General features: G+C 39.3%; 1 protein-coding gene and 2 long non-coding RNA genes across 11 annotated transcripts in view; 1 reads left to right on the top strand and 2 right to left on the bottom strand.

Annotated features, from left to right (window-relative positions):
* The first annotated feature begins 760 nt into the window (after window positions 1-760).
* LOC143894820 (uncharacterized) lies at window positions 761-2344 on the top strand. The gene is made up of 2 exons (XR_013256171.1): window positions 761-814; window positions 1059-2344. It is a non-coding gene; the product is annotated as an uncharacterized LOC143894820 (long non-coding RNA).
* Window positions 2345-4387: 2043 nt separating this feature from the next.
* LOC143894823 (uncharacterized) lies at window positions 4388-6196 on the bottom strand. 3 transcript variants are annotated; one of them, XM_077401459.1, is made up of 5 exons: window positions 6041-6196; window positions 5650-5977; window positions 5188-5540; window positions 4674-5104; window positions 4388-4586 (listed from the first exon to the last, which is right to left on the bottom strand). In XM_077401459.1, the coding sequence occupies exons 2-5, from the start codon at window positions 5961-5963 to the stop codon at window positions 4425-4427; spliced, it is 1260 nt and encodes a 419-aa protein (XP_077257585.1). In that variant the 5' UTR covers window positions 5964-5977; window positions 6041-6196; the 3' UTR covers window positions 4388-4424. The 3 variants fall into 3 exon arrangements, with proteins under 3 accessions (XP_077257585.1, XP_077257588.1, XP_077257587.1); XM_077401462.1 differs by having other exon boundaries at window positions 5650-5932; window positions 6041-6194; XM_077401461.1 differs by lacking the exon at window positions 6041-6196 and having other exon boundaries at window positions 5650-6005.
* A 3738-nt stretch (window positions 6197-9934) lies between these two features.
* The window catches only part of LOC143894824 (uncharacterized), a 52015-nt gene continuing 50172 nt past the window's right edge, over window positions 9935-11777 (bottom strand). For all 7 annotated transcript variants that reach the window (XR_013256177.1, XR_013256178.1, XR_013256175.1 and 4 more), the window contains 5 exons: window positions 11056-11725; window positions 10709-10934; window positions 10342-10598; window positions 10031-10241; window positions 9935-9950 (listed from right to left, as the gene is read on the bottom strand). This is a non-coding gene — a long non-coding RNA (uncharacterized LOC143894824). The remainder of the gene's footprint in view (window positions 9951-10030; window positions 10242-10341; window positions 10599-10708; window positions 10935-11055; window positions 11726-11777) is intronic.

Raw genomic sequence — 11777 nt, 5'->3', positions numbered from 1 at the left:
GGAAAAGGAAAAAAAAAAAAAAATTTTTTATTTTTTTTTTTTTTTTTTTAAAATTAATAAAAAAAACCCAAAAAATTAAAAGGGGAAAAAAAAATTTTTTTTTTTGGGGGTTTTTTTTAAACCCCCCTTTTAAAAAATTTGGGGGTTTTTTTTTTTAAAATTTTTTGGGGGGTTTTTCCCCTTTTTTCCTTTTGGGGGGGGAAAAAATTTTTGGTTTTTTTTTTTTTTTTTTTTTTTTTTTTAAAAACCCCCCCCTTTTTTTTTGGGGGGGGTTTTTTCCCCCTTTTTTTTTTGGGCCCGGCCCCCCCCGGGGTTTTTTTTTGGGGGGGAAAATTTTTTTTTCCCCCTTTTTTTTTTTTTTTCCCGCCCCCCCGGGGCCCTTTTTGGGGGTTTTCCCTTTTCAGGTTTGCGTTGCAATATATCTCCGCTCGTGGGGCATGTAAAGCTAGAACTACATCTATAACATCGTAACGCTTATTTGATCGTGGTCGTAAGCAATAAAGCCGTCGTAAATCGTATATCTATGCCAATACATCTATAAACACATTTTTATTCACATGTCGAGAAAGCTGACAAGTTAGGTTATATGTTGTAATAGTTTAATAGTTTGATTAAAAATATATTTATTTGTACACAGGTATCACTTTGGCCAGAGCTATAACTAGACAGTTGATGACCGTTGATGACCGTTGTCAGGACCGTGAAATTTATAAAGAATTTTGTCAAGGAAGAAGTAACAATTTTTAGACGTGTTGTCTAATAACTACGTGTAGAACTACGAACAAATTCATAGCTACGTGCTTGGTACTAACAGGTATGATATTTTTATATGTGACACTTCCTGCATAAGAGCATGATTCTTAATAATTGCTGCCAGAAATACTTCTCAGGCTATGGTCAACGTGACGCTACAAATGCTTTGAAGCATTCCTCTTCTCTTTTCTTTCAATGAAGAAAAAAAGAGAAGAACGCTCCAAAGCATTTGTAGCGTTACGTTGACCGTAGCCTGTGTTCAATATTATATGAAACAATAAAATGTTTTAATTTGTCACTTACAGATGCTGTGAAAAAGCGGTACAAAAATATTGATGATCGTGTCATTGAAAGTACAATAATTGATTGGTTCCGGCGAGCATCGGATAGGATTCCGAAGATTTGCGATAAGACGAAATAACTTCTATCGAAGTTAATCTATCTACAATTTTTTATCTCGTACGAACTGCTGTGGTTTAAGAAGAAGCAAGATCCGTACACGGACAGCCGTTGTTTCGTTTATAATGGCGAATATTGGGATCATAAGAGCAGAGGTGACTGGTTGCGATGTCCAAACATATTTTAGTTTGTTATATAGATAGATTCCATTGTGTGATGTGACTTTGTCACATACACATGCAGTGTGCAGAGAAATTTTGTTCAAAAGTGACGGTAGCCGAGATTAGAAGTCGCGACCGTTCGCGATCGAGACTTTAAATGCTTATGAAATAACGTTGACGTGATAATGGGGTTATTGGATATGGTTTAGCAATTAATTCTTCCAATGAAGTGGACAAAACTTGTTGGCAACTCTGACATGTGCAATGTGTAATTTGTACTTGCATGCGTCATCGCCGTCGCCTATTCTTTAACTCTTCTACCTCTCTCCCTTTCCTCCCCCTTTTTCTTCTCCGTCTTTCTTTTCGTCTCTTCTTTTCTTTAGTACTAAAGTAATATTTAGTCCAACGTGATGTTTGATTAACATGCGTTTGCGTGCTCTTTTTTTTTAAGATTTTGCGCTGAATTAATGAATAGTCAACCTTGAATTTTTCAGTTCGATTTGTAAGTGCGTTTTATTATACATATTAGGTATATGTGTGAGTTCGTAAAAAATCGAAACTCTCAGGCAAGTCGAATGAATTCCGGATATTATTTTTAGCCTAAAACTGAGAGATAGCAATAAGACCGTATAGAAAAGAAAAAAACCTATTATTTTCATTAGAGAGGAATAAGGATTTCGAAGTTACATGTTCTACTTTATAATATATTCAGTATTCTCAACTTATTTTTAAACAAATATGAATCTAGTTTTCTAGAAATTAATCCAAGTTTAAGTTATACCGCACTCAACCGGTACTGCTATATATACAAAAATTGTGTGTATTTTATTATTTTTAATCCATTATTGAAAGTATTTGTGTAAACGCAGATAGATGTGCAATGAGGAATAGAATCGAGCCGACATTTGACATGAATTAATATAAAAGATGCGCTTTATGATATTTTACATCATTTTTATAGAAATAAAAGAACACCTCCATATCTTAAGAAGCCAATTGAACTTCGACACGCATCGGTATTTGTAATTTTTCCCTCGTTGCACACTTTCTGCTTGACCTAGTGTCACAACAAAGAAAGTCTGAAAAATATTTGAAGTCGAAAAATAAATCCTTACGGTATTGTACGTGAATTCGAAGATCCGTGCAACTGCACACGTTCAAAGGTTTATTCAGTGATTTATGAATACGCGCGCGCGAGAAGATAGACATTTGTTCAACATTTTACACACGTAATATAACGCCGACGAGGATGATGCTTCCAAGTTTGGCCAGCGTTGTTCTATGGAAAAAAGGATGAAAAAAAAGAAATTATGCCATTTCACGTTTGCACAGATTTCAAGCACGCTACAAGCTACGCTCCGAGTTTTCAATCAATTTTAAAAGTGTTTGGACACATCTAGTTATTTTTTATCAAAATGTTTTTATTTGAAAATGGAACGCACAATAAAATAGGGTTTAATTTCTTGCCTTTGATAGCAAGAATTTAATATGGCCGTGATGACTACCCATGAGTCTTAAAAATGAGGAACTTTCTTTTTTTATGCTTCTTTTACCTATATGGTTCTATATGCAGAACATAGTCAATAGTTCTTGTAATAATTGTTTGCATAACTATATATACATTTTAGCTGTACTATATATAAGCATTTATAAGCTGTGTTTTTTTATAATAAAATAAATATTAATCTGATTTTACTTTCTCGACCATTTCGCGAATTTAATAATCTCTATAAATGCTATTTTCAGAAATATCCATTAAAAACGTCTACACTACATCCATTTTACATCCTGAGGGCCTATTACGTATCTTTTCACGAGGTAAAAATGCGAAAAGTAAAAGAATTCACTAGAGTATACTATAATTTTATTGGTTGAAATCTAAATCTGCTCACTTTTCGCATTTTTACTTTATGAAAAGATACGTAATCTAGGCCCCCTGGAAGGATATAACAATATTTACTGGACGTCTTTGGGTGATACGATGTACCGCCCAAAGACGTCCAATAGACATCGTTAGTACGTACAATGACATCTATTGGACGCCTTTGGTACGTACCATGTACGTACCGTTGTACGTACTAACGATGTCTATTGGACGTCTTTGGGCGCCACATTTTTCGTACAAAAAGACGTCTACTGGACGTCTTCGGTACATCTTCAGTACGTCATATGACGTACGGACGGGACGTCGTTTAGACGTCTAAAAGACGTCGGCGTGTTGCGTGGGTATTGCCAAAGAAGGTGCACTTCATTGAGAGAGCAATATAATCGTGAAAAGAAAAGACTAGAAAATCAGTGTAGAAGTGGAAGTGGTGCTCCAAATTTAACTTCTCGTCAATTTCCATTATATGCTCAATTAAAATTCTTGGACCAAGTCATCAAAAAACGAAAGTAATTTTATTCCTGTAAATATGTAATTAGTGTAATCCCTTTTTTTTATGACATAACATTTTTTAAATATAATTGTTGTTTGTTTCAGAACTTATAGTAATGTAACCAAATGTCAACCAGATGCAACTTTTGTTAACCAAGGTCCATCAGGAAGCAAATCACATGTTCCAGACGACGTTAACGCTTTTTCTTCGTGTAATAAAGAAAGTCAAAACACAAAGCTCAAGGAAACTGTTGATGCTGAACATACTTATGGCAAAGGTGTAATATGTTCTCCAAGGCCAAGAAAAAGAAAACTGGATGAAACTAAGGAGTTAGAACACAATTTTTTTAATGTGGGCAACAGAATTGTGAATTATATGGAATCGACAAAAGCATCTACAGCAGATGATGCATTTATGGAATTTATAAAAGTACAGTTCAACGGTATGCCAGAACATGAAAAGCATATCAGAAGGAAAATGATGATGGATTTTCTAATAACACCATTGCCAGAAACGTAATTATTACTTTATTGTTTACTCAACGTAATGTCTGTATAGTTTAATGTTCTATTCTGTGATAAAATAATTACATTCTAAGGATGTATGATTATTTTTTTATGGCAAAGTTTATGTTAGTAAGAAATAATTTTATTTTTACGATGCGTATTACAACAATAATCTTGTTTTTTACAGATTGAATTGAACATAGATAAGTTATTTACGTTTACACTTAAGTTTAATTATCTGCATGTACACCTCTACGGATAAAGTCGTACTGCCACGCCAATTCTCCAGTTGGAGAAACAAAGTATTCGCATAATGTGTTTCGTTGATCTTGAGCATCTCTGACGTTACCACTGCATTCTTCAACATTTGATAATGGAAACCACGTTGGATTCTACAATGTTTATTCACAAATATTTAAAAATAAAATATCCACTTAATAATTATATAATTCACCAATTACTCAATTATAATTTTTTACCTGATTTATATTATTTTCTGGAGTTATTTTTTTACTGTAAAATTTATAGCCACTTCGTTGTTCTTCCCTTAGCACATAATTATGTAAACAAACCGAAGCTGTAGTAATTATATTAGCCGTTTCTGGTAGCATACAAATAGCTGTATGAAGTATCCTCCATTTATTGGCAAGAATTCCGAAGGCACTTTCAACAGTTCTGCGTGCTCTAGAAAATCTGCAGTTACAAATTTTCTGTTTATCACTCAAATTTTTACCAGAATAGGGTTTCATGATTCTATTTGAGAGTTTAAAAGCGTCATCAGCAATGAAAAACCCAAATGTCTTCAAAGTACTACCGGGAAGATTAATAGTTCCTTTTGGTAGATTTAACTGCTCATTATTTAAATTTAATCCTATCTGAGAGTCACTAAAAATTCCCCCATCGCTGTTTCCTACAATAAATAAGATACATATTTTATTTTTAACGTATTTAGTTATAATAAAGTATAAATAATTATATTTTTGTAAGGCTTACCTCCATAAGCCTCTATATCAACTAAGGTAAATATGTATAAATGATCTGCCACTGCCATTAAAACGATACTATAATATTTTTTATAATTGTAAAATAAAGTCCCAGAATTTGGAAGACACTTTAGCCTTATGTGTTTTTCATCTACCGAGCCAACGCAATTAGGAAGATTCCACCTATTCCAATAACCGTCTGCACATTTTTTCCAGTCTTCCTCAACAGGAGAAGCAAGATATATCAGTTGTAATACTTTAATCAATACTAGACCAACTTCCTTTATTATATTTCTAACAGTGGATTCACCGACTCGAAATGCCATCGCTATCGATAATGGCAAATCACCTGTAGCAAGATACCTACAATAATACATTAAATTTATATTGTGTACATAACAAATTATTCTCTTTTAAGACAAAAGTGCAATATCAAATATTATTTTAAGATCGTATACATTGAAATTATTACCTGAGAGCTATTATGAGTCTATGTTCTGAAACAAGAGCACGTTTACTGGTTTTCCTTAAATGTGGTGCTATTAATTCCAGAAGCTTCATAAAGTGTTCAAGTGTCATTTTGATATAGCGGTAAAACATTTTACTATCATTTTTTAATTCTTGAAATAAATTTTCATAATCCCCATGTCGTGCTCTAATTTGATTTATAGGTCTAGTATGCCATCGCCCATGCAGCCATCTTTTTTGTTTCTTTTTACGCATGAACAAATTATATGTACACATCCAATTAAGTACTAATAATAAGAAATAGTTTTTATTTTTCATCTTGTTTTTCACTTCTAGAAGCACAAAAAGATATCACTTAATTTATTTATAGAAATTATCAGAATATATGTACTCACCGTAGCCCAGGTAGCCAGTCGTCCCGGGGATATCAATAATAAATATTTTCTTTTGTTGTCCCGGAAGTTGTTATCACCGTAGTCCTGAAGTTTATCTAATACGAAACAAGAGAATATTTATTATTGATATCCCCAAGACGACTGACTACCTGGGCTACGGTGAGTACATAGCTACACTGACATAGTACATACTTCTACAGTAGATATATCAATAAGAGATCTACCCCGGGAGCTCCGAGGGGTAGCGGGGCGGGGAGGGAGGGCTCGAGGGCGAGGAGGAGTGGGGTGGGGGGGCACTCGTTGGCGAGGGGGAGCGGGGGAAGGGGGGGACGACTCGTTGGCGAGGGAGAGGAGGGGAGAAGGGGGCGACTCGTTGGTGAGGGAGAGCGGGGGGGGCGACTCGTTGGTGAGGGGGAGCGGGGGGGAAGAACGACTCGTTGGTGAGGGGGAACGGGGGGGGAGGACGACTGGTTGGTGAGGGGGAGCGAGGGGGGGGGGTCGGCGAGCGTGTCGGGACATGTTTATTAAATATTAATAAACATATCGCATTGACAAGAGGTACCGCCGGAAGGGGAGGGTCGTCACTTTATCGGCGCGGGGGTATTACAAAAGCGCCGTCCTCTCGTTCGCGTTCTCTCTCGCGCGCGTTCTCTCTTGCTCCCGTTCGCGTTATCTCTCCCTCGCGCGCTCGCTCCCGGTCCCCGTTCGCGTTATCTCTTCCTCGCGCGCGGTCTCTCTCTCGCTCTTCAATTTTTAAGTAAAAAAGAGAAAAAAAATACCTTAATTTCGACGAGGGGGGGGGCTCTATGGCCGCGGCCAACCGACATCAGTCTCAATGCTGCCGCTAGTGCCTCCCGTGGATTTTGGCGGCCAGGGCGGTTGACGGGAGGAGGAGGAGGAGAACCCGCGATGTGCACAATTTCAGTCACGCCGAACACCAGTTCGTCCGCCAATCTCTCGTCCTCTGGCGTTGGACAATACGCGAGACCCTGCGCGAGGGAATCGGCGTAAGATTGCGCCCGCCCGCGTCCGAGAGCCGGGAGGCCGAGAGCGTTCCTCAGCGCTCGCCCGCGTGAAATCCCGGGTAGCGTGCCCACCTGAGCTGTTGGGAGCAGGGGCGCGGGTGGCTGACGCGGGGGAGCAGCGGACCTCTCCTCTCAAATGTCACTTATTTGTGCCCGCCCGCGTCCGAGAGCCGGGAGGCCGAGAGCGTTCCTCAGCGCTCGCCCGCGTAAAATCCCGGGTGGCGTGCCCACCTGAGCTGTTGGGAGCCGGGGCGCGGGTGGCTGACGCGGGGGACCAACGGACCTCTCTTCTTCAATTTCACTATCACTATCACTACTGTCCTCTAAATTGTCAATATCAAAATCGGAATTAAAAAATTCCCCGATACTAACGTTTAGCACAAACCGCCCGCGGGGGAAAAGCCGGCCGCGTCCAACACCGAGCGTCCGCGGGATACGCGGAAAACGCGGGAGACGCGGGAGAGCAGCGGGCCTCTCCTCCTGATCACCAGCACCAGCAAAGTCCTCGAAATCAAAATCGTTAAAATTAGGATTGTTTAAAATTTCACTGATTTTTACGTATTTCGCGTTATACGGAGGAAGATCGTACGGAGGCATCACAAAAATAATTTTAAAAATCACAAAAAATGCGGACTCGTCTAACGCGTGCACTGCTCTGCGACTGCAATCAGAATGCCACTTTTTTCCGTCGTGAGTAGTGATGTCAATAAGAGTTCTAGGCGAGGATCTCAGGGGGGATAGTATTATAAACAGATGTCATTTCACACTACAAAAGCGAGCGTCGCCGGAGCATGGCTTCATAGTTTACGATATATCCAAGCGGCTCGAGTGTTTCGAGTCGAACGTCGCATATACTGCTCGAATGAAAATGCGTGTGAAGAAATTAAATCATGATTTATATTTTAAAAAATACATTTTTTTTATTCTTCTTCTTTTACATATTTTTTGTTTTTACGTACTACGGTAGCGCACTAAAAAATAAAGAGAAACAATGAAAAACGCCGGAAAAAAAAAGTTGGCCTGGGAGTCTCTCAGAGACCCCCGCTGTGCACGTATACCGCCGCAATGTCCTCTTCAGACATGTCTTTTAGGGCAATTTATTGAGGTTTTTTGGTGAACATGTGGGTCACAGGTTCACTGAATCACGTTTTTTTGCGGCGCCATTCGATTATGACGTTGCGCGTTATTTCTTTTTTTCCTTCTTTTCTTCGTCTTCCTCTCGAAAAGGACCGTCTTCTCGCGCGCGTTCTCTCTCGCTCCCGTTCGCGTTCTCTCTCCCTCGCGCGCTCGCTCTCGTCCCCCGTTTGCGTTCTCTCTCGCGCGCAGTTTCTCTCTCGCTCCCGTCCCCCGTTTGCGTTCTCTCTCGCGCGCGTTCTCTCTCGCTCCCGTCCCCCGTTTGCGTTCTCTCTCGCGCGCGTTCTCTCTTGCTCCCGTCCCCCGTTTGCGTTCTCTCTCGCGCGCGTTTTCTCTCGCTCTCGGCCCCCGTTCGCGCGTTTCTTTTCATTATAATAAATAATTGAGAGAAGGAAAGATAATTTTAGATACAGTGATATGCATTTTAATATATATATATACATTTATTTCTCATGTAATGCATCATGTACAATATTATCTGCAGCATACGCCAACAGTTCACAATCAATAATTGAATTCTTATCATAAAATTCACGCAAGATTCTAACTGCGTTACATTTATCGGTGATACAATTTGACGTAAAATGATTACAAATTGTTTAAATTTTTTAATTACGCCATGAACATTTTGGCACAATTGAAAATACACATTCTCGACGCAATGTTCTAGTTCGAACAAGAAGAGTACGGTTGACGGTTTCATGTACAAGCTGGTGTCGCACGAGACCAATTTTACAATATCTGCGTCGCGTATTTTAACGAGTTTGAGATCTCAAAACGCTAGCGATGATGGTCCTGCATGCGATGGTGACTGCACGAGTTGCTAAATATCCGCACGTCTTTCGATGAACGTCACCCACGTTGCATGAGGCAGAATTATTCGATTGCCTCGGTTATCGCCAATATGTATATCCACAGAGGACATAGGTCCCACGTTGATCCCAATATCCAAATATTTATAAGCTGTTGCTGTCAATGCGTATCGTCTGCCTAGTATACGAACCGCGCGACGCTCCAACGAAATGCTATAGAAAAAAATAATGAGATTACTTTCAAAATAATACAAATCGCAAAAAAGATATAAAAAAATATAAAACTCTATAAATTATACAAAACTTACTTGTTTTCACACGTTGGAGTTTCAACATCGGGAATCGGCACGTAATAATTCATACGTCTACTGCCACTGCTGTTACCGCCGTTGCTTCCTTCAGCGGAATACATTCTTTCTCTCGGTTATGAGAAGTGAACACCGTTCGCACAAGCAGTCGATACGAGACTAGTCGTATAAAAAATTAATTGAATATACGCGGCAACTTACAAAACTATGAAGAAGGAGGGGGGGGGATTAATGTTTCTGGAACGCCCAATTAGCGCTCTGAATTTTAGGAGAGGGGATTAAGGTAAGATGTTTTTTTCCTTATTAAGACGTATATCCTCCATTCCACCGCGCCGAAATACACACTTCAACTTATCCGCTATGATTCTTATACCCGATATCACAGCCAATTCACCGTGCGCCAGACAGTGGCTCGTAATGATGAACTTTTAAAATGTGTAGGTCGCTTTTGATTGGGATGAGTTACACTTTGCCAACGTTTTTGATGTACCGGGAAAAGCTGGGCGCTATATACATCTCCATCTTCATTTAGTAGGCGCATTGTGGTATACCCGTGCCACATGGACGAAAAAAAAAAAAAAAAAGTTTTTCCACCACGACCGCCAAATCACGGTGGGGTTGACGCTCACCGCTGAAAGTAAGAAATAAGTTCAGACGTCTCTGAGCACTCCGTTAAGATCAATTGCGAGATAAATAATTATATTCATGTACATTGCCAGATCGGATCGTTATCCATTTCCACGTGGACCTTCCCTAGAAAATTATCCACGAGATCCTGTTTCTCGTCTGCTAACGTAAGTTTTTTAAACTCTTCGCAGAAACGCAGGAGAAAAGCCTTCTTTTTTCCAAAAATATCCTCACACAAACGGATACAAGATGATTATTGATAGCATCCCGATCGCACTTAACTCGCACGCATAATCTGAAAAATATTATTATTAAACGGTTAACATCTTACATTTAAACATCTTACATTTACTTATACGTTACATACAAAGATGATATTTATATATATACAGTACCTATCTCAGTGAGCTAATGTCGACAGCAATCCCTGACGACATCTGATTAAATATGCGATATAAGGAGATCGCTTTTGATAATCCTCTCAAAGTAATTTGAAGAGCTTTCTACATCCATCGTCATTAAATAGACGCACGCAACGTAAAGTTTCATGAAGATGAGCTAGTAATGCTCTATTCTGCAGGTTTATAGCTTCTGCCAATTGTAGTTGTAAAAATGCAATCAGTTCGTTTTTTTTCTGCGACTAACAATGTCTCTGAAATAAAATGTTATATGCGAATATTTGAACATTAAGTAATTAAGTAATCCATAAAAAAATCACACTTTGTTTTGTACGCCATGATTGAAAAATAATACAATAAATACCTCTGAAGTATTCCATGGAATGTGTTGAAGGTCAGCAGTGCTAAGTACCATAAGTAATTTTCTTTTAGCATCCGCAAAAGCATAAGAGTTCTACATTATTCGAATTGATTGAAAGTCTTTCGTCTTCCACCTCTTTTGTACGGGACTGATTGCTTTCGACCGAAGCTGTATCGCCTAGCTGCGCTTCGCTTTCTTCTGTATTTTGCTAATATATCATCGGTAGTATCTGAAATTAATCAAAATGACAATTTATTACTGTTTAAAACTTGCAAAAAAAGAACATTTCGAAGAACATTCTCTGTTCCAAATAATACACCTATCCTGTCATCCTTTTTCTTATAACGCACCTGATTTGGCGATGCACCTAGCTCTAGAGCTTGACAATCTTGAGCAATCTTAGAGAGATCATTGACGAGCTTCTCGAAGAGATTCGCTGCTGAGATCGCAATCGTAGTTAACGTAGATGTCGACGACGCTCTGGGCATCCGCACAGATCCTCGTAAAGCGCATGTATGAACATCCACTTGTGCTCAAAAGAGCTGCTACAGGTCTCGAGGATGTTCATAAAGATCTCCTTAAAGAACACCTCAATCTGCATCTTGAGGTGCATCTTGAAACGGGCGAGCAGCGCCAGGAACAGCGCTAACGACAGCTCGAACACTTCCGGCACCAAAGAATTCTTCGACAGCACGACACACAAGTACTGTTTAATGGCGATAACAAACGTCTCGTTAGAGCGCAATATTGGACCGGCATTCTGCAAGATTCCCAGAAGTAACTAAAGCGACAAGATCTTGGAACGGAGCTCGTGCGATATTGGATCGGGAGTGCCGTCCGGCAGCTGTTTCATAGAGAGCTTGCAGAGAGCGCAAAACACCAGGACTGCATCATTTTGCAGCACATGGGTGAATTTTGCAGTTACCATGTTGTCATTCTCAGCGGCTGCCTCGTCACCGTTGTTCTCCGGACTACCGTTCTCCAAACTGACTTCCTCTTCCAATGGCACCACGAATTTTACTACATCATCAAGAATACTCTTAACAATTGTTTGAGAATCAATGTTATCATT

This window comes from Temnothorax americanus, unplaced genomic scaffold (assembly GCF_048541705.1).
Source record: "Temnothorax americanus isolate GAGA-0224 unplaced genomic scaffold, ASM4854170v1 Scaffold143, whole genome shotgun sequence".
NCBI classification, from domain to species: Eukaryota; Metazoa; Arthropoda; class Insecta; order Hymenoptera; family Formicidae; genus Temnothorax; species Temnothorax americanus.
Note: the sequence above shows the minus strand (reverse complement) of the source record. Positions and strands in the feature narration are given on the sequence as shown.

Excerpts from the sequence above, each read along its gene's own strand:
- LOC143894823 (XM_077401459.1), bottom strand. The coding sequence starts at position 5,963 with ATGAAAAATAAAAACTATTTCTTATTATTAGTACTTAATTGGATGTGT. Across the intron at positions 5,105-5,187 it reads TGATATAGAGGCTTATGGAG|GAAACAGCGATGGGGGAATT; the intron begins GTAAGCCTTACA and ends TATTTATTGTAG. Across the intron at positions 4,587-4,673 it reads CAGAAAATAATATAAATCAG|AATCCAACGTGGTTTCCATT; the intron begins GTAAAAAATTAT and ends TAAACATTGTAG.